Below are 23926 nucleotides of genomic sequence, written 5' to 3' on the forward strand. Positions count from 1 at the left end.
GAGTCTCGACAAAAGTAGCTGTTGGTCTTAATTGAGTAAGGAAATACTTTTCCCATTGGCCAAAACTTTTTTTTTTTCTTCTCTCTCTCTGCATGTGTAGTCTCCGGCGGGCGCTGTAGACAATTCGTTAAATTTGTCAAGTAAGTATAAATCTTTATCGGAGATGTTGTTTTTAGTCATGTGATTAAGTCCATTTGACTTTGTTAAAAAAAAAGTATAAATCTTGACTAAGATAATTAAAAATATATCCAATTGTCATAATTTGATTAAAAGTACTTTTCCAGATTGCAATAAATTATAACTATGATATGGCCGGTCGGTTTACGTGTTTTCTTGACTGTTAGTTTAGCTAATAATTAAGAAAACGGCTTATAAAAGTGGAATATTCAACCATGAAGTCCTCTATTCCACAATGCAATGATATGAATCAATTGTATATCAGTTTTTTTTTTTTTTTTCATTCAATTGTATATCAGTTTAGTCAGAGTGATATGAATTATGAAAACAGACACAAACATGGATTCATATAGATTATTTAAGCATCCCCTTTCTTTAGAAACTCACACAGTTTCTCTAATATATTATTTTAATTTATTTTTTTGTTTAAATTTTAATTATTCTAAAAAGATAAACCAATTACATAAATACATGAGTTTCTCAAATAAGATCCTTTCTTCTTCTCTTTTTGGTGGGGATTCACGCTACCACCTTGCTGACATATGTGTAGGCATCCTGTCCTTAGTAGTTGGTCTGTAAGCTTTGGTGTTCGAAATTCGGCATGTTTTTACGTAATATAGATTTGACACTTAAACTCATTTAAAAAAAAATAATAATGATTTTCACTAAAATTTAAAACAAATTTACCACTTAAATTTAAGAAAATAATTAATAACTAAAACTATGTTAATTTCACTATTACTTTTTAAAAATTAGTTTAAGTGTTCAATTTTAAAAACGTCGAAAACTAACTGCGCCTAGGCATACTGTTCTTAGTTGGTCAGTAAGCTTTGATGTTCAAAGTTCGGCATGTTTTCACGTAATATATATTTACCACATAAACTCATTTTTAAATAATAACAGTGATTTTCACTAAAATTTAAAACAAATTTAACACTTAAAATTTAAGAAAATAATTAATAAATTTTAACCAAAACCATGTTAATTTCACTATTACTTTTTAAAAATTAGTTTAAATGCTCAATTTTAAAAACGTCGAAAACTAACCGCGCCAAGGCATCTTGTCCTTAGTAGTTGGTCCGTAAGCTTTGGTGTTCAAAGTTCGGCATGTTTTCACGTAATATAGATTTAACACTTAAATTCATTTTTAAAAAATAATAATGATTTTCACTAAAATTTAATACTTACAAATCATTTTTTAAAAATAAGAATTATTTTCACTAAAATTTAACACTTCAACTTTAAGAAAATAATTTTTTTAACTAAAACCATGTTAATTTCACTATTACGTTTTAAAAATGAGTTTAAATGTTACATTTTAAAAATGTCGAAAACTAACCACGCCTAGGCAACATATCCTTAGTTGGTCCGTAAGGTTTAGTGTTCGAAGTTTGGCATGTTTACACGTAATATAGATTTAACACTTAACTCATTTTAAAAAATAATAATGATTTTTGTGATCCTTAAAATATAACTATTTTTGTCTTATTTTATATTTTCTAAAACTTTCTTTATTATTTACACAAATGATAACAATTATGCAACAAGCCGCGATAAACAACCTAGTTGTTTTAAAAATTGTCACTGATATAAAAATTATACTTCAAAAGACATAATTTTTTTATTAAAAAAATATATTTAAAAGGCCTAAATATTTAAAATAACAATTTTATTATTAAAAGCCAACAGATTGAGTAAGAAAAACTTTGTTTTCATTAATAATGGGCCAAAAATGTTTTTTTAACAAAAAGCTCCTAAATATATTGGGCTGGGGCTGCACACATCATAACACGAATTAATAGTTAGATCTCTAGAGATATTCACAGTCGTCAAATTGCTTCAACTTTAGTCTACTAGCCTAAGCGATGGTTCTAAAAATTGGAGCCTGAATCTTGATCTAACCCTTTCTTCTGTTACTCTTCTTTTTATTTGCATGTATAACATTCCCTGACGCAGAAGAAGAGTTACTGGTGGTCGGCAAGGGCAAGACAGTGGCGTCCTGGACCTCTTTCGTCTCTGAGACTTCACTCTCACCATCCATTTGGGCCATTAGTTTTCCAAGCTGAGAGCGTGAATAACAGATTTAATAGGTGTTTTATTATATAACCAATAACACGGGGGGTTGTATTGTCCATAGATGTTTCTTTACCTGTTCTTCTAAGCCCTCAATCTTTTCATCCTTTACCCGAACTGCCTTCTTCTCCCTAAATCAAAGGGAAGTTTCCATTAATGAAAAATGGAGCCTGGTCTCACAAGCTAGAATAAGCACAATTTCCCATAAGGAGATGATTTACCTTTCCTCCATTTCTGTAATCTTGGTGCTCCATACGTCCTTATTTTTCACAAGATTTTCGTTCAACTACGCATGAGAAAACAACAAGTCAATACTCTACAGAAATGTAATTAGATGTTACTTTGTAAATATGCCATCAAGAAAAACTTTCAAAATGAAAGCTAGATACTCACATCTTCAAGAAATTGCTTCTCTTTTAAACATCTGTCAAACCTGGTCTGCAGCTTCTGCAGTCTCTGGCTTATTGCCTTGCTCCCAGCTTCCGAGACTTTCTGTTCCGTTTCCTCTTTGACATTTTGTAGCAACTTTTCAAAATACTAATGGGCGAGGAAATGATAGAAAATCAAAAAAGAAAATCTTAATCCCTTTGGTAGACAGAATTAACACTTAAATAACGTGAAGCAGACGATGAAAACTTCAAGAGACTGGTAATTATCGAGACAACAAAAGGCGAACATGATAGGTGCTTACTTGTTTTTGATTCTCTAGTTGTGCCTGGAGAAGTTCGTTGTACTCACTAATGATCTGTGGTTTGGATAGAAAAATGACGAGGCACTAAATTAACTTAAGAATACAAAACTTGAACACGAGGATTATAAAAACATGAATCATAAAGCACTACCATGTCCACTTTGCTGTTCAGGAGAGCATCAGTCATTCCACTGTCAGAATATTCACAGCTTCCACAACTATCCTTGCTCAGCCTACCATGAGAATTCAACTCCACTAGCTTGCCATCAGTTTTGGATTGAATAAGCCGATGAACATAATTGTCACCAGCATAATCCCAAACACGTTGTGTTTCAAGCTCAAGTGAATAGCAATGATCTGTCTCCTCCCAGTGCCTTCTGGCATGTCCTTCCTTGTACCTACGGTAAGTATTTGACAAAGCGAAATGGTTAACCTGGGACAGATGAGAAGGAGACATGTCTCTATGGTGATTGCAGGAAATGAAGTCCATACCTTCCGCAGCCAACAACCCCACAGATAACACACATCCAGAGATTTTCCGTTGTTTGGCAAATACAACATACTGAATTTTCAGATTGCTGTTGGCAATATCGACAAACCTGAAAATAAAAACCAACACCCATAAAGATCTGTAAAGAAATATTGAATAAAATTTTAAAAGAGCATGAAAATGATAAAAGAATCTTACTGGGCAAGAAGAATCTGGCCAATTAGAAATACATGAGCAATGGAAGGAATGATTGCACATGGTTGTGAGAATGCCACCTGTGTCTTGGTCCAATCTCTCTAAAACATGAGCATATATTAATATACCGAAACCAAACATAGAGAGATACTGTCAATCTTAATTATTAATACCTATGTTTACACTTTCTAGAGCTAGACTAAGCCATATTTCTGCATAAATTTCAATAATTCAGGCTAAGAAATTACCAAGACAAACTGGGCAAGTAGGTTGCTCTATTGGGCCAGCAGCAGAAGGCTGTGTATGGTCAATGGATCCACTATAACCGGTAAACTGAACATCAAGAGTAAAAAGAAGGTGACAGACATCTTCCTGCATAGAGTTGGCAGCAGGTAATCAGTCACAAAGATACAATTGATTTCATATTCAACGTATATATACATCTAATATAGGTTAACTCAAACAAATACCATACCTCCAGAGAGTTGAATTGTTTCCCTCTAAAATGCTGGTAGAATGTATCGGTAGATTCCTGACTATCGAACCTTATCAAAATGCTGTATCTATTTTCAATGCCATCATTCCTGTAAAGATCAAAAGCCAGAAGTAAACTAACTCATTATCGAGCGAACGAACGATCTACAGTGTCGTTAAGAGAATTTGATCCATACAAGTCAAATCACATCGACATTTCTTTTCTTTTACCTGACCGTTCGCATCTCCAGTATGTGTTGAATGAAGGAGCCGCAGAACTGGCAAAAATCTGCATATGTCATGTGGTTGGGCACCCCAAGAACGCAAACGAGAGGGTTCCTTCCAATCTATAAGACAACAAAACTATTCCAGATTCAATCATATATTTCCGGTGGAAAAATCGATGCAATCAAACCGGAAGAATGAGTAAATCTCAGACGGATCTGAGGAACCTTACAGGGAGATTCAAGGAGGAGGAGGAAGAAGACGACGAAACGGCATCGTCGGAAAATAGATGCATGACCCCGCGAGTCTCGCCGATTCTAGGGTTTCCAGATGAAAAATGAACTGTCTGAGTCATATCGGACATAGACGATTCACCGGAAACGCTTGCCACCGGTGGTAGTACTACCGATTCTTCACCGGCGATTATGGTTGAAGTGGAAGGCATCATCATCTCTTGCCGCCAAAGAAATAAGACGAGTCTCGTGCTTTTTACTACTACGGCGTCGAAACGGAGATCTCTCGTAGTCAATAATACTAGTGTCCAATGATACTCTGACACGTCATTAACTCCACAAGGATATTTATTTTTCAGAAAAAACACCAACGTTTCAATTCGATCAAATAAGTCCCTCTCATAATTTCACATTTTAAAACTCACAGAAAATTTCGCTGATGAAACCGATACTCTTTGGTCTTTGCGTACAACATTTATTCTTGGAAACGAACTCTTTAAAATTTGTACAAATATTAAACAGAAGCTGGAACTTGGGAGTCCACTGACTTCAGAACCTCCTCTCCCATCTCCTTGCAGCCCACCAGTTTCTGATCATACCCCATTCAAAAAGACAAAAAAAGTATTACTATTGTTTATTGTTGCCTGCTTGTTTAAACGTTTCAAACACTAACTTGGGACGTTTTTAGGGAAAAGGAAACATGTTATAAGAGTGGTTCAAGAAACATACTGTTCCTGCGGAGTAAATGTCTCCAGTTCTGAATCCGTTGTTCAGAGCAACCAACACTGCGTCTTCAATTCTCTTGGCTGCCTTTTCTTCTCCAAGTCCGTATTTCAGAAGCATTGCAGCGCTGAGAATGGTTGCCAATGGGTTTGCCTTATCCTGAAAATTCAAACAATCGTCGAGTTGTGCTCTTTATTTTTGAAATCAGGGAAGAAAAGCCGTGTTTGTTTGAAGAATAGAGTTAGAACCTGTCCAGCAATATCAGGTGCAGAACCATGTATAGGTTCAAAGAGTCCAGGTCCCTGTATTAAATATTGCAGGTGGGTTTATGTTCAGACTAGATCATACTGCTGCATTCAGATTATTTTATATCATACCGAATCACTGAGACTAGCAGATGGCAGCATTCCAATGCTTCCTGTGATCATTGAAGCTTCATCGGATAATATATCACCAAAAATGTTGTTTGTGACGATGGTGTCAAACTGTATTTATGAAACAATCAAATCATTGTAAGGATTTACACAAGTCCCACATCAAAGCTGACTAGTTTGGCAAATACATGTACCTGTTTTGGGTCACGGACAAGCTGCATCGCGGCATTGTCAACATACATATGTGACAGCTCAACATCAGGATATTCAGAGGCTAATGCAGTCACTCGTTTTCTCCATAAGATTGAGGCCTGCATAAAAGAAAATCGCATTGGCTTCAGTGTTATATGCGTTCCACGGGAAACAGGATAGAGGAAAACAAGTAAAAGGAAACCTAATTATCAGCCATACTTCCAAGACATTAGCTTTGTCGACAGAACACAGCTTGCCGCGCCGTTTCCGAGCAGTCTCGAAGGCAACACGAGCAATTCTATCAATCTGAGGAACATAAGAAGTGCTTTATTAGATTTGACTGTAGTACTTAAGAATCAGTCGACCGAAATCGACATCTGGGATTTTCAAAACAGTACCTCGTGAGCAGCATAAACCTCAGTATTAAACCCAACTTCCTCGCCATTTTCATTGGTCTTTATGCCCCTTGGCTCTCCAAAGTAAATACCTGTAACCATGAGACATCACACTTTAAGATACTGTCCCATGACAGAACGAGAAAGAGAAGAATTACGATCAGTTTTAATAAACTAATAAAACTGACCTCCTGTAAGCTCCCTTACAACCATTAGATCAACACCTTCTGCTACTTGTCTCTTCAAGGTGGAAGCATCCACTAACTGTATAAAAAAGAAAAATTAGAGTTTCACACAAAGAAACAAAGAAATTTCTGAGGATGGTTACCTGTGGGAGAACTGTAGCAGGTCTCAGATTTGCAAAGACTTTGAGAGCTGCACGAATCTGAAGTAACCCCGTCTCAGGCCTCAGATGTTTTTCATTGTTATCCCACTTGTACCTTAAATTATACCAACATGAAAAATATGAGAAACTGTAATTCCCAAAAAAAATTGAGAGACAACAACAATAGTGGGACAAGAGAGAAGACAGACCCTCCAATGGCTCCAAGAAGCAGTGCATCTGATTCTTTAGCAGCTGCGATGGTCTCCTCCGGCAAAGGAACTCCGACCAAATCCAAAGCAGCTCCACCAATTGGCATCTCGCGGAAGCTAAATTCCACTCCTGATACATATCACAGTCCCCTTTGAATACAATGCCCAGGACAATAAATTCTAACCTCTACAGATATAGGAAATAGAGGATACTAGAATCCCATGTTCCCAATTAATTCCCAGTTCTCACGTATTTCTATTCGATTCAGTAGCGCCAACTTCACACTAGCAGAGAACAGTACATTTGCTCATTGATCTCTCGTTCAATGCCAAAACAAAACAGTGGAACAATGTTAAAAATAAAGGGGAAGAAGAAGAGAGCGAACCTTCCAAGGATCCAGCTTGCTGAAGCACATTTTTGGCAATTGAGACAACCTCCGGACCGATGCCGTCACCGGGAAGGAGAGTGATGTTGTATCGTTTATTCCCAGGGGATGCAACAGCGCATCTTACTCTAAATGGTGCAAATGATTGTTTTTTGACAGCTCTGAACGTTGCCGGAACCTTCACCGGCGGGATATTCGTCTGCAGAGCCGCCGCCATTTCAGGGACAAAGGATTTTGCGTCTTTCTTGTTTCGGTCGGATTTTGAAATTGTGGTGGTACCTGATTGGCTGATACTGTAAGACTTTAGGGCTTTGCATGTATGGGTCCTTTTGCACATTTAATTTATTTTCACAATTAACCCCAAAGTTTTTAATTTTGTAATGGACACCTGACATTACCACATACAACAATTATATCCATTTATTCGTAGAATTACACTCTTCTCTTGCAGCTACTCATTTTTTCTCTCAACAGCGATCCTACGAATATTATATAACTCAAACAAATCATCAGATAGAAACAAACATTGAATTTCTCAATGTCACTCTCTCAACTTTTTTGTTTATAGCTTTTTGCAGCTACCATCAAGGGATCTCAGAATCTCCTCGCCCATTCTGTTGCAACCTACCAATGTCTGTCCAGAAACCACATTGCTCATCCTTAGTGTAACATTTAGTTCGATTTTTACATATTACTGGAACAATCTTCAACTTTATGCCAAGAAAAAAGGAAGAAAGGTCAACTTACAGTTCCACAAGTGTGAATGTCCCTAGTTCTGAATCCACGGTCCAAGACATCAGAAACTGCTTCTTCTATTCTCTTTGCTGCGTTTTCTTCTTTCAATCCGTATCTCAAGAGCATTGCAGCTGATAGAACAGCCGCCATGGGATTCACTGTGTCCTGCAATTCGCAATGTCAACATGTTTATTATATACACATGTGTGGTTTCGCGTCGAGTATCATATACATATGATGGTCCAGAGGCAACCTTTCCGTAGTGCTTAGGCGCAGATCCATGCACAGGTTCGAAAATTCCAGGCCCCTATATCCGTCATAATATGAGAGACATCTAAAATGATCCTTTTAGAAAATGAGATCACTGTAAAGAAAAAGCAAAAATAAAAAGAAGATATGAATCATGCTGCAGCGTACTGAATCACCAAGGGCAGCAGATGGAAGCAATCCTACACTTCCGGGGATCATAGCCGCGAGATCAGACAGAATATCACCAAACATAACCCCAGTCAAAATGGTATCAAACTGCAACATCACAAAGTTAAAATGCAGTTTTGTAAGAATCATTGCAGTCAGACCTGAGGAGCTGGAAAAAATGTTTCAAACTGGACTAGCTTTACTAAAAGAAAACCTGTCTTGGGTGCCGAACAAGATCCATCGCAGCGGTGTCAATCAGCAGATGACTCACTTCAACCTCGGGATACTCTGAAGCCGCCATTGCTGTGACTCTTTTCCTCCACAACATTGATCCCTGCACCCTAAGAAAGTTCAGGAAAAATAACATGGATTCTGGATCTATATCATCATTTTCTAATTCAGCTGGAAGTTTTCTGCAGTTATCAAGAACTTACCTCCAAGATAGTGGCCTTGTCAACAGAACACAGTTTACCGCGCCTTTGCTTAGCAATATCAAATGCAACACGGGCAATGTGATCAACCTAAGCAGAATCAGAAATAAGAATGCTATTGGGCAACTCCTTTACATTAACAAGACGTCAAATACATTTCCAGCAAGATTAAAAGTCTCGTAAATGCGAAAACATGATACCTCACTTGCAGAGTAGGACTCAGTACAAAAGCCAACTTCGTCACCTTGTTCATTTGTGGTAAACCCCCTAGGATGCGCATTGTAAATACCTGTATTCAGCAAAGAAAGACACAATCTTAGATAACCAAAACAATGGAAAAATTATAAAAGCGATAAAAACCAAATTTATATATCTATATGAACACTGATCACTGACCCCCAGTAAGCTCCCGGATGATCAAAAGGTCAACCCCTTCAGCTGTGTCTTTTCTCAGATATGTGGAATCAACCAACTAAGGCATATATCAAAAGTTCAAAACACTATGAAGTAACAGGCTTTGATGAACATAAGCAATGATCTGTGTACCTGTGGTAACACTGTAATCGGTCTTAAATTGGCAAATACTTTAAGAGCCGCACGAAGCTGCAACAAGGCCGTTATCGGCTTCAAATGCTTGGGATTGTTATCCCATTTCGGCCTTCAATTCAAAAATCCAAACTTGAGACGAATCCAACATACAAATATGGTGTGGTGTAGAAAAATTATTTGGAATGAAAGTAACGTTAATACAATACCATCCAACAGCTCCGAGAAGAACAGCGTCTGATTGTTTTGCCCTTGTCAATGTTTCCTCCGGTAATGGAACTCCGACAAGATCTAAAGCAACACCTCCTATAGGCAACTCCTTGAAGCTATAATCTATCCCTGACATATAAAAAAAAACATCACTGTGAATTATGAATCTTACACGATTTCAATTCGAAAATCAGATAAATTAGGCAACAGAATGAGAAAGACGGAACCTTCAAGAGACCCAGCTAAACAAAGAACATCCACAGCGACTGGGATGACTTCGTTACCGACGCCATCGCCGGGAAGCACCGCGATGGTGTACCGTTTCTTCGGAGTGATGGCGGCACATCTGATCACAGACGCTCTTCTCCTAAAGCTCCGTTTGGTTGCGGACATAAACGCAACCGGAATCTGGGTACTGCTGACGTGGACGAATCCCGCCATTTAGTACAACAAAGACTTTGTTTTTCTTCCTACAAGGAGACCTGGAAAGCTATATAGTGGTACCACCTAAAAAACAGACAATTGTCTTAAAATCATAACCAAAAGATTAAAGAAGCGTCTACATGGTTGGTCTTAAAGAAGCCGCTTTAGACTCGTAATCCTGTTATTCACATTGATCCTTTGCATATTGGTTGTTTCCCCTGCCTGTAACTAAAGCCTAAAGCATCCTTCAACTGTACCTAGATAATTTCAGAACAAAAAAAAGAATATTAGAATTCAAAACACAGAGCTGCTGTTCCTATACGTCTATAACAAAACCAATTGAGCTGAGAGAATAGCTAGTCTTTTCACCTGTACACTTCAGTTTGGGCATGCTGCAGCGATTCAAACAATGATTATTATAAGGGAGAATAGAGCCCTTTTCTGTAACAAGGGATCAGTAAAATGAGAATGGACAAATATATCAAAGTAAAAAAGAGATTAGAGATAGAAAGTTTCACCTTTTGGAGGGCATGTAACCTCTCCCACTGGTTTGGTATAAACTTCATTATTGTTTGGATAGAGAGCAACGTATCACTACAAGAAAAACGAAACAATTGTCAAAGAAAATAAACAGTTACAGGCTTAAAGAAACATGTTAAAACCATATTTAACAAGATATTCAAAAATCAAACAAGTAGAAGAAGAAGATGAGATTCATTTATTGGAACTACTTAAACTGCATAAGTGTTGTTGTTAGTGCTATCCACAGACCACAGTTCTAGGATAAATTTCCACAGGCTGGCACTGAATAGCTCGACATCTGATAAAGGATTTATTTATTAGTGAAGGATAAACTTCAAACAGAAGAAAAAAAAAAAAGTAAAGGAGTTTGAGATCACTTACACATCATAATGCATCATCCAAAGAAAGTGAACCATATTCTCCATCTATAGAAGCAACAACAAAACCAAAATCTCTAAGAATAACATTTAGGCTCCATAGGACACAAACTTCAGCACGATTTATCATAAGAATACTCAAATCAGGACCGAGTTAGGGCACTCAATAGAACGAAACAAACATTTAAAACAAAAAGATTCACACCAAAATCGTTTCAAATCACTCAGTCAATAATCAAATCGATTCATAGGATTCAGAAGAAGGCCAAACAATACCTCTGCTTTGTTCATGTATGTATGTATGTTTGCCCTCGTCGCCATTATAACGCTCTATCTCTTAAGATTCTTTCTCTTCGTTGTTCATATATGTTTGCTTCCGTCGCCATTAGAACGCGCACTCTTTACTCTTTTTCTCTTGGTGAAGAAATATGAGAGACCTCTTCGTATATAGAGGACCCAACGGGTTAAACAGAAAAACAATTTATATTTTGGGAGCTCTCATTCATAGCCATTGGATGCACATAGATTTTAGATCTAACGGTGAATAGAGAATTCCCAGCCGTTAATAAAAAAAGGAAATAAATGATCTTAATGAGATTTGGAAATATCTAACGAAAAAGGAAAACAACAACGCTTTTTCCTTTTTTCTTAAAACCACGCGCTTCACGCGCACTTTACCAAATAAAGAAACTATGATTAATGGATATCTGAGACAAAATTAGTTTAATGTAAAACAAAATTACACAAATTAGTTTTTTAATGACATATGGGCCTATAAGAGAGATCCGTACGTATTAAAGATCGGCCCAATTGTCTAAATATTAAAAACTCCAAGTCCAACGGGTAATCAGGTCAGATTTTCAAATGGGTTTCGGGTCAAAATCCGCCCGTTAATTGCCGTTAGATGAACCCTAATTTCGTCCGTACAGAGCGGAGAGGGGAAATAAAAGAATGCTTTTGTTGCGGCGATTCAATCGAGTTCGGATTGCTTCTCCTTGCTCCGTTCGGCTTCTGTCTGTAAAACCCATTTCCAGTGTTGATGATGAGAAGCAGCTTCGATGTCAGGATCAGTCCAGTTACGATCAGAAAACAGTATGCGAAGCGCTCTCATGTTACATCAACGATTGGCAAAAGGCGTTGGAGTTTTTCAACTGGGTCGAGAAAGAATCCGGATTCAGACATACCACCGAGACATTCAATCGGATGATCGATATTCTGGGTAAGTATTTCGAGTTTGAAACTTGTTGGGCTTTGATTAACCGCATGATCGGAAACCCGGAATCTCTGCCGAATCACGTCACGTTCCGTATAGTCTTTAAGCGTTATGTGACGGCTCATCTTGTTCAGGAGGCTATTGATGCGTATGATAAATTGGATGATTTCAATTTGAGAGATGATACATCTTTCTATAATCTGGTCGATGCGCTTTGCGAGCATAAACATGTGGTTGAAGCTGAAGAGCTTTGTTTTGGGAAGAATGTGATTGCTCATGGTTTTAGTGTTAGTAATACTAAGATCCACAATCTGATTCTTCGTGGGTGGTCGAAATTGGGATGGTGGGGTAAATGCAAGGAGTATTGGGACAAGATGGATACTGAAGGTGTACCTAAGGATCTGTTTTCGTACTCTATTTACATGGATATCATGTGCAAGAGCGGTAAACCGTGGAAAGCTGTGAAATTGTATAAGGAAATGAAGAGTAGAAGGATCAAACTTGATGTGGTTGCGTATAACACTGTCATTCGGGCCATTGGAGCGTCGCAAGGTGTTGAATTCGGTATCAGGGTGTTTCGGGAGATGAGGGAAAGAGGTTGTGAACCTAATGTTGCCACTCATAACACAATCATTAAGCTTCTATGTGAAGATGGGAGGATGAGGGACGCGTATCGGATGCTTGATGAGATGCCTAAGAAAGGTTGTCAACCCGATTCGATTTCTTACATGTGTCTCTTTTCACGTTTGGAGAAACCGAGTGAGATCCTAAGTCTGTTTGGTAGGATGATAAGGAGTGGAGTGAGGCCAAAAATGGATACTTATGTGATGCTAATGAGGAAGTTTGAGAGATGGGGATTTCTGCAGCCGGTTTTATATGTGTGGAAGACAATGAAAGAGTCTGGGGATACTCCTGATTCAGCGGCATATAATGCTGTGATTGATGCGTTGATTCAGAAAGGAATGTTGGATATGGCTAGGGAATATGAGGAGGAAATGATCGAAAGAGGGCTATCTCCAAGAAGAAGGCCTGAGTTGGTAGAAAAGTCCTTGGACGAAACGCTTGTTTGTAGATAATAGATAACTCCATTGAAGAAACATTTTGGTTATGTGTTCAAAACAGACATGAAGCAATAGAGGAGCTTCTGCTGCTGCTTCCTGTCTTGATATCAAGAAGCCTCCTTTGGTTGAAGAAATGTCCCCAAGGTGTACCATCATTTCCATAAAGTGCCTGTGTTTCAACTCAAAACTGAAGAGAAAACACTGAGGTTCATTGAGAGGATTTTGAGGAATTTGGTGGTGTTGTGTGTCTCAAGCCAAAATCCGAATATTTGGTTTTGGAAGATGGTTTGTCGCCTCCTAAGGATATTTTGTATTCTACATAGACGTACACGTACCATTTGTAATTCACTCTCCAACTTAATTTTTTTTGGTATGTAGTCATATAGTATTAACATTGACCTCACACGTGTAATGTAAAAATCATTAAGCAAAGAAAATAAAGAGGTGTAGCACAATAAGTAAACCCGAAAGAACTTTCTCAGAAATACATATATACATGAATGATGTTAATATAGACGCTTTTAACAACGATGCATTAGTTAATTACCTTGAAATTCAGAGACGACTGAATTTTGGATGTTTATCTTTTAGTCCCTTTAGACCTTGAAATTCCAAGGATTCTCGTTGTTCATTGGTTTTATCTCTGCAAGGGTTTCGAGTTTCGTTGTTCATTGGTTTTATAACTATATATATATATAGTTATATACATAAATAAATAATATGAGCTTGAAACGATTTTATTGTAAATTGGATTTTTTTCAACTAAAGAATACGACGTTAAATCTTAACTTACTTTTGTAAAGATATGCAGACATGATGTAACCATTTTATAAAAAAACTTTAATTTTCTTAATTACGTATTTTTCTTTAAAAAAGGCCAAGACAAAAGCAGGAAAAGTTGGTACCAGACGATCATAAATGCAATTTTCCGTTACAAAAATATTACTATAGTAGTAGCTCTCAATTCAGTATTGGTAATTAATGCCATTCTGCGTTTCTTCTTGTATTCCTCCAGTGTCGACGCTGAATATAAAGTATTTACCAAATTCATCTCAATTTTATTGTATAAATCGGTTTATAAGGGTAATGTAATTAATCGGATTCTTTCCTATAGACTAAAGTGGATTTACTAGGAAGAGAAACCGCGTGGAGTTTTTATTTATTTATGTTTTCTTTTCGCTTACAGATGAAATTTATTTGAGGTCACAGGCTCACAGCCAATAAGAAGAGTTTAAAAAGTACTCCACGCGGTTAAAACAAAAACAGAATAACAATGGATGTAAAAAATTCTGAAAGATAAAAATTGAAAATTCTATAATAAGGGAACAGTATCGTTTCATCTTCTTTCCCCATGATTTTCTGAAGAATTAAAAGATTCTTATTCATACGTTTGATAGATAAACCCTTTTTTGGAGTTTCAGAAATTAGAAACCAAAAAAAAAAAAAAACAAGAAAAACAGTAATAATGATTTATACCGAAACGCCGTCGTATCATGGTCGCCGGCGTCTCCTCCTGGTCGCCGTTGGACTTTTGATCTCGTCGAGCTTGGTTTCTTTCTCTCATGGAGTTTCTTCTTCTTGTCATCATCGTCCATCCTCTACCTCATTTCAAGGTAAAAAGTTTGGTTCCTTTTTCCATACTTTAAAAATCAGAGAAAACCCCTTTTTCTTATGAATACAAATTTGACAAAAATGGCTTTCGATTACAAACAATATGTATATTTTTTGTTTTTTCTTTTACAAATTTAAGAAAATGATTTTAGGAGTAAGGAGACAAATTTTGGAAGGAGGGAATGGGACATTGGTGTTAGCGGCGGAGAGGACACGGCGGCCTGACCCCCTCAACCATTTCAATATTTACGTCGATGGTTGGAACGTTACCAATACTCATTACATCGCCGTGAGTCTTCTTTAATTGATTTCAATATTCAAAATGTCAAAACTAACAGCCGCTATATTGATCACATGAAATCCTTCAAACCCCTTATATTTCTCAAGGATTATTGTTTTGTCTTTTTTCAGTCCGTTGGATTTTCTGCAGTTCCATTCATAGTTATAGCAATCTCGTGGTTCGTATTGCTCGGACTCTTTCTCATCTGCTCATGCCTCTGTTGTTGCTGCTGTGGCTGTGGCCGCCGGAACTACGGCTACTCTCGCGTCTGCTACACTCTTTCTCTCGTCTTCCTCCTCCTCTTCACCGTAGCCGCCGTGTAAGCTCCCATCAAATTACTTATGAACTTCAAATCTCCATAATCTTAGATTACTAATTTGGAAACGATGTCGTTTATCTTCAGGATTGGGTCTGCAATGCTGTACACTGGGCAAAACGAGTTCTACGGTAGCGTGGAGAGGACGTTTATGTACATTGTGAAACAAGCAACTGGAGTTTTGACTAAGCTAACGAGCTTATGGGACTCAATTCAATCTGCTAAAGACATTCAGCTCGATGGACATAACCTGTTTCCTCCCGAGTTTAGAGGTAACATCGATCATTTCAACAACATGATCAAGATGTCTAACATCACTTACCCCGATCGTGTCGCTAACCAGACTATTCGTTACCTCACCGGAGCACTAAACCCTGTGTAAGTATGAATTAGACAAATGACTTGCATCACAAGCTAAATATATATATAAGCTCTGTTTTGTTGATTTGCCTCAACCTCGTTTTCATCAGGAGATACGTGTTAAATGTGATCGCTGGTGTTATGCTCGCAGTCGCATTCCTCGGCCTCTGTAAGCCCCAAATCAATATTTATATTTCGATCTGAAGATACATAATGATCTCATTATTTTTTTCTTTCGAAACAGTGTTTTCGTTCTGTGGACTGCGAGTTCTTGTCTACCTGTGAGTTACACTTAGACTAAGTTGTTATATTATATCATATCCAAATCAAATGTTTATAATCGGTATTTCAATTATATCAGATTGGTAATTCTGGGTTGGATTCTCGTCACAGCCACTATCCTCCTCAGCGCCGTTTTCCTTGTCTTCCACAAGTAATGACATTTCGTCGTCACTTGATCTAATTCAAGATTCAAAGTTTATTGTTGTTAAGTTTTTATCAAACTAATGATGTTACTTGATAAACCAGTGTGGTTGCGGACACGTGTATGGCTATGGACCAATGGGTGCATGACCCAGCGGCAGACTCAGCATTGAGCCAACTTCTTCCATGTTTAGATCCTAAAACCATTGGAGAGACATTGGATATAACGAAGACGATGACTGCTACGGCCGTCGACATGACCAATGCGTACACGGTCAATGTCAGCAACCATGATCAGTTCCCACCTAACGTCCCTTTCTACCACAACCAGTCTGGTCCGCTTGTTCCTCTCCTCTGTAACCCACTCGACCAAAATCACAACCCGCGACCTTGTGCTCCGGACGAAGTCCTATTAGCCAATGCTTCTCAGGTACATACATACATATAAACTAAAACACATTCTCATGAGTGATATACATATGTTAAAATGTTAACGTTAATTCGATTTATATGTTTTGGTAAATAGGTTTATAAAGGCTATGTGTGCCAAGTGAACGCAGAAGGAATCTGCACAACGCAGGGGAGGTTAACCCCAGCTTCATACGACCAGATGATGGGTGCGATCAACGTGGCGTTCACGTTGGACCATTATGGTCCCTTCTTGGCTAGTATTGCGGACTGTACTTTCGTCAGAGACACCTTCAGAGACATAACCACCAAGAACTGCCCTGGACTCAGCATTACCAGTCAGTGGATCTACGCAGGACTTGCGTCACTCTCTGGTGCAGTCATGTTCTCACTCATCTTCTGGTTGATTTTTGTCAGGGAAAGACGTCACCGATCTCAAACCAAAAAGTCTATGATCCAGATGAATAGATTTTAATTTTTGGAGCCAGCCCATTAAAGAGTCAGCCCATATTATCACCCTTTTTTTTTTTTTTTTGTTGGAAACGTTAATGATATGGTTTTTAAAATAAATTCGTATAGAAAGAATTCGTCTGATCTTTTATATGTTTACTAAGTTTGTTCTAGAAGGTGGAAAATCTATATAAATCAACAACCAATTTAGGATACTAACTTCACTAGATAGCTATAATATTTCCGATGTTTTTTTCTTTTTGCTGGCTTAGAAAATATAAATTATTACTTTTTCTTTTAGATAAGTCTCTACTTGTATCATTATTTTTACTAATTTCATTCTCTGAGAGTATGAGGTGAGAACAAATGTTGAACACTAGAATTTAACCACCCGCGGTATACCGCGGGGCTATATTTTTTTAAAAAATGTAATGTTATTTTTTAAAAGATTAACTGAAGATATATCATATTAATTTGTATTTTTAAATGTAGATATCTATCTATCAATTTTTGAAGTATAGATACGAAAACATACATTTTTTTAAAAGTAACGATGTATAGTGGATTTTAAAATTTTGAATATTTTACTCAGCAGTATACCGTGGGTCGTTTTTTTATAACTAAAAATTTTAAATTTAAGTTGGATTTGTTTTGTTAATATTGTTTCTTTTGTTTTGTGTTTAAGATTGTATAATTATATTTTGATTGTTAATTTTAGGATTTCATCCGTGATATACCGTTATTTATTTATATCGACCCAAACCCGTCATCCCATATAAACCCGTCTATATTATCTCGTTAGCTAAATTATTTGTATTATAAAATCCAAGAAAATAAATTATTATTGTTATAAAATCTAATAATTTTAGGATCTCACCCGTAGTATACCGTTCTTTGAACGATTTTAAATTTATACTACTAATATATATTTTAAATTTATCATATAAAGTATATGATTTCAAGTTTTTGTGTTTTTTATTTATTTAAATAAAGCAACAGCTTAAGGGCCTGATTGGTAACAGCTGTAGCTTTACATTTTTTGCTGTAGAAATATGACTGTAGGTTTATTTGCTGTGGCTGTAGATTTTATTGCTGTAGAATTTTGGCTGTAGAATTTAAAATTTTGGAAAGTTGAAAATTATGTGTTTTAGGAAAAAATGCTTTCTACAGCCAAAAAAGTGAATTAAGGAAATATTTTGGCTGTGAGAAAAAAAAGGAAAGCTAAAGCTTCTAAAGCTTGATTGGATGTATTTCAAATCTTTAGAAATTTTTTTGCTTTGTAAAGACTGTAAAGCACTTGCCAATCAGGCCCTAAATGATGATAGATATAGTTCTTTTTCCTGTATGTGTATTTGATTTTTCTATGTGAATATTTTGATTATTATAAATTAGTATTTTTATTGCTATGCAAAATGTTAATATAAATATTTGCTATAATTTTTTTTGAAGATATATAGAAAGATTGTGTAGAGATTTTTAGAAACAAATTAGGCAAGATATTATTTGGTTAATATCTTTTATTTAAATTTTGTAAAAGTAATAATAAATGCCAATGACATTCTTTGTAAATACTGTCCAACTTCAAGATTTATTTGCTAAAAGTGTTCCAAAAATGTATATATAGATTCTAAGGTACATGAGTAGGGTTTTCAATAAAGCAAAACCATTAAATTTGGGAAGGAAAAACGTCGTCGTTGGACCCCAAACTAAATGTAATTAGTAATTACGACGACTCGTTGGGCTAGGCACCACCATGCCTTTATTGCGCTATTTGTGAAATTCTGACGTGTCTGATTGCTATTTGTGCCGCGAGGCCGGTGCAGAACCAGGTGTCCCTGCCGTTTCGACTTTCTAAATTATTGTTTCTTTTCGTCCCGTAGTCGAAGTAGGTAAGATTTTGGCGTATTAGTTAGGGTCCATATTAGCAGTCAAAACAAAACAAAAAAGTTAGGCTCCCTCTCTTTAATTTATTTTTGTGCACCAATAATCCTATAATTGTTGGTTTTTTGACTCGATGCGAATCTTCCTCGGAGGGATCCTAATACATGCATGGGATACTAAAAACATTAGAGAGTATTCAAATTATTGAGAAACGTTAAGATCTATGCCAATACCAAAGTCATGTATCTGGCGGTCCACGCGGGACGAAGTCACAGTCAAATGACCTCACGTGTTTCAAGCACAAAATCTTTAACACAACAACAATTTCTTCTGTTTTTTTTTTTTTTTTTGTTAATAAAACAACAATTTCTTCTGTTTTGCTTACATATTTGTACAATAAGATAAATTTTCAAATTAAGCCAAAAAATAACCGAAAGTGTATGATTGGTTAGTGCTTTTTATAACTGTAGAGTTTTAGACAAAAAAAAAAAGTAGAATATGAACAAAATAAAAACATAGGATTTTTGTCATTAGTTGTGAAAAGAGATAATACTATGAATATTCTTCTCTATAGAGTAGTAGAGACCCACTCGCCATTCATAAAGAGTTTATTAATATGATTAGTTTCAAAAGTAATGCGAATCACGCTTTTTATCCTCGAGTTTTTTTTTTTAAATATGAAATTATAACGTATGCTTTAAATACGTTTGAATTTTTAAGAAAAAGATTATAAAATGTATGACGTAATTTTGAAGATGTTGTCCTACTTTAAATAAGAACACACTAAACAAAAGAGAGAGTGAGTGATTCATCTCCTCTGTTCATTACTTTTAAAGCAAAGCACTTTTTCTAAAATCCCAGAAGAGAAGAGACGAGAGATAGTGATAGATCGGAGATGACGAAGCTGGCAGAAAAATCTGGAAGCAGACCACCGTGGGTGGGATTAGCGGCAGCCGCATGGGTTCAGGTGTCGGCGGGAAGTGGTTCGACGTTCCCGCTATACTCCTCCGCTCTCAAATCGGTTTTGGGTTTTAGCCAGCAACAGGTCACGATCCTTGGCGTCGCTTGTGATTTGGGCGAAAACATGGGTCTACTTCCGGGATACGCCAGTAACAAGCTTCCTCCATGGTCGATGCTTCTCATCGGAGCTTCCTCTTGTTTCCTCGGCTTCGGCGTTCTTTGGCTCTCCGTCAGCCAAATCGTTCATGGTTTACCTTTCTGGCTGGTAACAATTTCTATTTTTGGGGATTTTCTGGTTATCATAAACCCTAGATTGCACCGAATGCTTAATCAAGTTAAGATCTTGCGGTTTTGTTAATTGCCTTTTACTATTATAAGTTGTGTCATCGATTAGATTTCTATTGTTTCGTTGATCATTCAACTCACAAGATTAGTATTTGTTTTTGTAATGTTGTTGACAGCTTTTTATAGCTCTAGCTTTAGCTACCAATAGCAACTCATGGTTCGGTACAGCATCTCTTGTCACCAATATGAGGAATTTTCCTATGAGCCGAGGCCCTGTGGCTGGACTTCTCAAAGGTTATATTGGGATCAGTGGTGCTGCATTCACTGTCTTGTTCAGCATGGTGCTTCATCATTCAGCTACGAATCTGCTTCTGTTTCTTACTGTTGGTATTCCGGTGATATGCTTAACTGTCATGTATTTCATCCGCCCCTGTATCCCGGCTACTGGTGAAGACCCTTCTGAGCCCATGTATTTCGCTTTTCTGCTTGCCACAAGTATACTTTTTGCTGCTTACCTTGTTGTGACGACTGTTGTGAGTGAGGTGTTTATTCTGCCAAGCATACTCAAATATGTTCTTGTGGCTATCATGGTGTTACTTTTGTTGTCGCCTCTTGCGGTTCCCATCAAGATGACACTTTTCCGTTCAAATGCCAAGAGCTCCCCACTGGGGTCTTCAGACAGTCTAGCCAAAGAGGAAGGTACCCATGAAGAACCGTTGCTTACACCTTCTACCTCAGCGTCAAACCTTGGGCCTATCTTTGAGGGAGATGATGAGTCGGATATGGAAATACTTCTCGCTGAAGGAGAAGGTGCGGTGAAGAAGAAGAGAAAACCCAGGAGAGGTGAGGATTTCAAGCTTGGCCAAGTTTTTGTCAAGGCAGATTTCTGGCTCCTTTGGTTTGTCTACTTCCTCGGCATGGGTTCAGGTGTTACAGTCTCAAACAATTTGGCACAGATCGGATTTGCTTTTGGTATTAAGGACACAACAATACTCCTCTGTCTCTTCAGTTTCTTCAACTTCATAGGCCGTCTTGCTTCAGGTGCCATTTCGGAACACTTTGTGAGGTACTAATCTTTCTCCGTCTATCACTCTAAACAATCTCTCTGAACTCTCTCATACGATTCTCCTATTTGTCTCTCAGGTCAAGAACGCTTCCAAGAACAATATGGATGGGAGCCGCACAGCTAGTTATGGTGTTCACGTTCCTCCTCTTTGCCATGGCTATCGACCACACCATGTCCATATACGTTGCAACTGCTCTAATTGGGATAGGCATGGGGTTTCAGTTCTTATCTATCTCAACCATCTCGGAGCTATTTGGTCTCAGACATTTTGGAATCAACTTCAACTTCATACTCCTGGGAAACCCGCTCGGTGCCACCATTTTCTCGGCCTTTCTCGCCGGATACATCTATGACAAGGAGGCTGATAAGCAAGGGAATATGACCTGCATTGGTCCTGACTGCTTTCGAGTAACTTTCTTGGTTCTAGCCGGTGTTTGTGGGCTTGGAACTTTACTGAGCGTTATTTTGACAGTGAGAATTCGCCCGGTTTATCAAGCCCTCTATGCGTCTGGCTCATTCCGGTTGCAGCCGCAATCAGCGGGTCATTGATATATCCAGAGAGACTGTTTAGATGAAAGAAGGTACTATAATATAAATACACTCATAGATGCTATCTACTTTTCATTATTATTATTATAGGCTCCTACTGTATCACGCGGCATTTTTGTTTGGGTGTATTCTAAGAAATGTAACTCTCTGTTATTCAGCTGTAACCGGCCAAAAACCGGTTGGAAGAACCTATTTGTATCGGCTTCTTGCTGAGGTTGTATGGTTGTTCGTGTCTACTGTTTGATGTTTGTATTACAGTCACTGATCCAACTTATAACCTAAAAAGCGTAGACAACTGACACAAACAAATAAAACAGCTTTGTCTTTTCTAAAAGTGCAATGAAAAATTTAGATTTCCTTACAACATACATGAATTTTTCTAACAAAAAGTAATGAAAGAGTTGGACCAAAGCCAATAAAAAAAAAAAAAAGGCAAATAAAAGGAGACAGAGAATCATTCCAAATCTCAAAAATGTCAATTAACAAAACTAATTGGCCTAACAAACAGAACTTGAAACTATTTAGCCAAAAACTCAAATAATCAAATCTGTGGTGGAAGAAGCCTAAAAATCCCAAATCCCTAGTTGATGATTTCAAGTAGGTTTAAGGTTCTGAAACATTGAATCCCACTTAATGGCTTCTACATCTTTGTTCCCCCAATGAGTAGTATTATCATCTTCATAATCGAGCCTATAAGGAGTTCCATTCGTCAACAGAAGTCTCTCTTCCTTTCCGCCATTCCCGTTGCTCATCGGCATCACCGATCTCTTCTTCCTCGCGCCTTTCCATCTCCCGTTCCCGCTGCTCCTCGACACAAGCACCAGAGCCCGAGACGATTCCTCTCGTCGGATCCAGGATCGAACATACTCGGAGAAGCATTTCCCGGTCTTCTTGATCGCAATCAAGACTCTGAAAATTGAACGAGCGGTGAGCGGAGACGGTTTCCGGTCACGCCGAGCAAGCTTCAGGATCTCGAGGCGGTGCTTAGCGATCGAGATCCCCATGCTCTGGAGAAATTCGTGGTTGAAGTAAGCAATGTCTTCGAACTCGAGCTCGTTGTTCGAGAAAGAGAGACCGTACTCGTAGATTAGAGAAGCTTCGAGATTCGTCCTCGAGAGCCATGAGAACCAATCCATTGTTTATGAGATTTTCGAATCTGTTGGTTTGGAGTAATAATATATAAAGGAGCGAGACGGTTTGGGGTTGTTTTTGACTTTTTCAAAAGTTACGAGGCTTGCTTGGTAAGGTGGGTGAACGGATGGACTAAAGTGGACCAAAGTGAAAATAAGAAAATGATAGAGAAGTTCACACACACATCTTTTTAGCATTGAAGAAAAATGAACACATGGAATGGAGATGTGGGTGTGTCCATTAATCACGCTGTGGGGAAATGGAGTGCATTATGTATGCTTTTTTTGGGGATCACTATCTCTATCATCTTTTGTTCCATTTACTTTTCAAAAACCGAACATATTAATTACGGTAATAAACTTGCTTCTTAACAAAAAAAGCCAACATAAATTTTGCCTTGGATTGTAATATGTTTTCGCTTTAAACGGAAAAGAAAAAGATAAATGAGAGCGGCTCATTTACTCGATTTTAAAACACATGCAATGAAGTTTACCGTGACACCAAAATGATTACAAGAAAATAAATAAATATCATTCTGATGGCCATATATATTATACATATATTATAGTATTATAGGCATCGTCCGCTGTCTACGTGATCAAATTAATTAAAAAATGTTACTTCTTTTTATTAAGTTAGATCAATGCCTTCTCTTCGCTACCGGATTAATTAACTAAATAGTTAGTATTATCTTCGTAGTTAGGTCAACTAATGATAACAAAAAAAAAACTACTATGAAACTTAAAATTCAGCTTCTGTAGTCAACTATTAATATATTTTTTTTAATCCGTGGATATAAATACATTACTTTTTTTTGTTATTTTATTACTTAAGTCAATGAACACAAATCCAATTTTTTTATGATTATCCTCAGCTTTTCTAATCAAGGAGGAAGATAAATTATTGAGCTTTTAAGAGACTATACAAGCCATTATTATCGAGTGCTGTGATAACAAAGACATCAACACGAGTATTAGTGGATGCAATCATGCAAATTTCCATCTATCACAATCAGCATATAATATTTGATAAATATTTATACACTTAGAAGCTTATAGTTCATATAAATTAATATAGATCAAATGGAAAACACGATTGGTGATCACGGG

The 23926-nt window shown here is 37.2% G+C and overlaps 7 protein-coding genes across 11 annotated transcripts; 3 read left to right on the forward strand and 4 right to left on the reverse strand.

Annotated features, from left to right (window-relative positions):
- Window positions 1–1867: 1867 nt before the first annotated feature.
- LOC9325348 (BRCA1-associated protein) lies at window positions 1868–4873 on the reverse strand. 2 transcript variants are annotated; one of them, XM_021034722.1, is made up of 12 exons: window positions 4558–4873; window positions 4332–4447; window positions 4102–4210; window positions 3875–3998; window positions 3630–3727; window positions 3434–3540; window positions 3093–3339; window positions 2942–2995; window positions 2644–2787; window positions 2472–2536; window positions 2327–2381; window positions 1868–2239 (listed from the first exon to the last, which is right to left on the reverse strand). In XM_021034722.1, exons 1-12 carry the CDS (start codon window positions 4774–4776, stop codon window positions 2075–2077), a joined length of 1503 nt encoding a protein of 500 aa, XP_020890381.1. In that variant the 5' UTR covers window positions 4777–4873; the 3' UTR covers window positions 1868–2074. The 2 variants fall into 2 exon arrangements, with proteins under 2 accessions (XP_020890381.1, XP_020890382.1); XM_021034723.1 differs by having other exon boundaries at window positions 4332–4463; window positions 4558–4624.
- A 32-nt stretch (window positions 4874–4905) lies between these two features.
- On the reverse strand, window positions 4906–7519 carry LOC9325349 (3-isopropylmalate dehydrogenase 2, chloroplastic). 2 transcript variants are annotated; one of them, XM_021034724.1, is made up of 11 exons: window positions 7163–7519; window positions 6777–6906; window positions 6571–6682; window positions 6431–6506; window positions 6246–6334; window positions 6067–6153; window positions 5850–5966; window positions 5659–5766; window positions 5530–5583; window positions 5288–5440; window positions 4906–5147 (listed from the first exon to the last, which is right to left on the reverse strand). In XM_021034724.1, exons 1-11 carry the CDS (start codon window positions 7497–7499, stop codon window positions 5073–5075), a joined length of 1338 nt encoding a protein of 445 aa, XP_020890383.1. In that variant the 5' UTR covers window positions 7500–7519; the 3' UTR covers window positions 4906–5072. The 2 variants fall into 2 exon arrangements, with proteins under 2 accessions (XP_020890383.1, XP_020890384.1); XM_021034725.1 differs by lacking the exons at window positions 4906–5147; window positions 5288–5440; window positions 5530–5583 and having other exon boundaries at window positions 5706–5766; window positions 5848–5966.
- A 9-nt stretch (window positions 7520–7528) lies between these two features.
- On the reverse strand, window positions 7529–10348 carry LOC9325350 (3-isopropylmalate dehydrogenase 2, chloroplastic). Of its 2 annotated transcripts, none has more exons than XM_021034727.1 (11): window positions 10294–10348; window positions 9729–10181; window positions 9501–9630; window positions 9292–9403; window positions 9142–9217; window positions 8946–9034; window positions 8749–8835; window positions 8529–8648; window positions 8315–8422; window positions 8151–8204; window positions 7529–8062 (listed from the first exon to the last, which is right to left on the reverse strand). In XM_021034727.1, the coding sequence occupies exons 2-11, from the start codon at window positions 9940–9942 to the stop codon at window positions 7901–7903; spliced, it is 1152 nt and encodes a 383-aa protein (XP_020890386.1). In that variant the 5' UTR covers window positions 9943–10181; window positions 10294–10348; the 3' UTR covers window positions 7529–7900. The 2 variants fall into 2 exon arrangements, with proteins under 2 accessions (XP_020890386.1, XP_002889287.1); XM_002889241.2 differs by lacking the exon at window positions 10294–10348 and having other exon boundaries at window positions 7557–7796; window positions 7910–8062; window positions 9729–10045.
- Window positions 10349–11603: 1255 nt separating this feature from the next.
- LOC9325351 (pentatricopeptide repeat-containing protein At1g80550, mitochondrial) lies at window positions 11604–13556 on the forward strand. The gene has a single exon (XM_021035866.1). It carries the CDS (start codon window positions 11775–11777, stop codon window positions 13110–13112), a length of 1338 nt encoding a protein of 445 aa, XP_020891525.1. The 5' UTR covers window positions 11604–11774; the 3' UTR covers window positions 13113–13556.
- A 911-nt stretch (window positions 13557–14467) lies between these two features.
- LOC9323887 lies at window positions 14468–17158 on the forward strand. The gene is made up of 9 exons (XM_021035865.1): window positions 14468–14710; window positions 14861–14997; window positions 15120–15307; window positions 15392–15682; window positions 15775–15833; window positions 15909–15945; window positions 16026–16097; window positions 16193–16517; window positions 16614–17158. Exons 1-9 carry the CDS (start codon window positions 14563–14565, stop codon window positions 16968–16970), a joined length of 1614 nt encoding a protein of 537 aa, XP_020891524.1. The 5' UTR covers window positions 14468–14562; the 3' UTR covers window positions 16971–17158.
- A 2432-nt stretch (window positions 17159–19590) lies between these two features.
- Window positions 19591–21947, forward strand: LOC9323888 (protein NUCLEAR FUSION DEFECTIVE 4). Of its 2 annotated transcripts, XM_021034987.1 has the most exons (4): window positions 19591–20051; window positions 20248–21137; window positions 21215–21718; window positions 21845–21947. In XM_021034987.1, the coding sequence occupies exons 1-3, from the start codon at window positions 19722–19724 to the stop codon at window positions 21684–21686; spliced, it is 1692 nt and encodes a 563-aa protein (XP_020890646.1). In that variant the 5' UTR covers window positions 19591–19721; the 3' UTR covers window positions 21687–21718; window positions 21845–21947. The 2 variants fall into 2 exon arrangements, with proteins under 2 accessions (XP_020890646.1, XP_002887824.1); XM_002887778.2 differs by having other exon boundaries at window positions 19592–20051; window positions 21215–21947.
- A 157-nt stretch (window positions 21948–22104) lies between these two features.
- On the reverse strand, window positions 22105–23137 carry LOC9323889. Its single transcript, XM_002889242.2, has one exon. It carries the CDS (start codon window positions 22820–22822, stop codon window positions 22280–22282), a length of 543 nt encoding a protein of 180 aa, XP_002889288.1. The 5' UTR covers window positions 22823–23137; the 3' UTR covers window positions 22105–22279.
- Between the last annotated feature and the right edge of the window lie 789 nt (window positions 23138–23926).

This window comes from Arabidopsis lyrata (genome assembly GCF_000004255.2).
Source record: "Arabidopsis lyrata subsp. lyrata unplaced genomic scaffold ARALYscaffold_2, whole genome shotgun sequence".
In the NCBI taxonomy this organism is placed as follows: Eukaryota; Viridiplantae; Streptophyta; class Magnoliopsida; order Brassicales; family Brassicaceae; genus Arabidopsis; species Arabidopsis lyrata.

Coding starts and splice junctions, on each gene's coding strand:
- LOC9325348 (XM_021034722.1), bottom strand. CDS start 4,776: ATGATGATGCCTTCCACTTCAACCATAATCGCCGGTGAAGAATCGGTA. Junction 4,211..4,331: donor CTGGAGATGCGAACGGTCAG/GTAAAAGAAAAG, acceptor TGATCTTTACAG/GAATGATGGCATTGAAAATA. Junction 3,728..3,874: donor TACTTGCCCAGTTTGTCTTG/GTAATTTCTTAG, acceptor CTCATGTTTTAG/AGAGATTGGACCAAGACACA.
- LOC9325349 (XM_021034724.1), bottom strand. CDS start 7,499: ATGTGCAAAAGGACCCATACATGCAAAGCCCTAAAGTCTTACAGTATC. Junction 6,507..6,570: donor CTGCTACAGTTCTCCCACAG/GTAACCATCCTC, acceptor TTTTTTATACAG/TTAGTGGATGCTTCCACCTT. Junction 5,584..5,658: donor CTGCTAGTCTCAGTGATTCG/GTATGATATAAA, acceptor TATTTAATACAG/GGACCTGGACTCTTTGAACC.
- LOC9325350 (XM_002889241.2), bottom strand. CDS start 9,942: ATGGCGGGATTCGTCCACGTCAGCAGTACCCAGATTCCGGTTGCGTTT. Junction 9,631..9,728: donor TTTAGCTGGGTCTCTTGAAG/GTTCCGTCTTTC, acceptor TTTATATGTCAG/GGATAGATTATAGCTTCAAG. Junction 8,063..8,150: donor CGCCTAAGCACTACGGAAAG/GTTGCCTCTGGA, acceptor TGCGAATTGCAG/GACACAGTGAATCCCATGGC.
- LOC9325351 (XM_021035866.1), top strand. CDS start 11,775: ATGCTTTTGTTGCGGCGATTCAATCGAGTTCGGATTGCTTCTCCTTGC.
- LOC9323887 (XM_021035865.1), top strand. CDS start 14,563: ATGATTTATACCGAAACGCCGTCGTATCATGGTCGCCGGCGTCTCCTC. Junction 15,834..15,908: donor AGTCGCATTCCTCGGCCTCT/GTAAGCCCCAAA, acceptor CTTTCGAAACAG/TGTTTTCGTTCTGTGGACTG. Junction 16,098..16,192: donor GTTTTCCTTGTCTTCCACAA/GTAATGACATTT, acceptor TTGATAAACCAG/TGTGGTTGCGGACACGTGTA.
- LOC9323888 (XM_021034987.1), top strand. CDS start 19,722: ATGACGAAGCTGGCAGAAAAATCTGGAAGCAGACCACCGTGGGTGGGA. Junction 20,052..20,247: donor ATGGTTTACCTTTCTGGCTG/GTAACAATTTCT, acceptor TGTTGTTGACAG/CTTTTTATAGCTCTAGCTTT. Junction 21,138..21,214: donor ATTTCGGAACACTTTGTGAG/GTACTAATCTTT, acceptor TTTGTCTCTCAG/GTCAAGAACGCTTCCAAGAA.
- LOC9323889 (XM_002889242.2), bottom strand. CDS start 22,822: ATGGATTGGTTCTCATGGCTCTCGAGGACGAATCTCGAAGCTTCTCTA.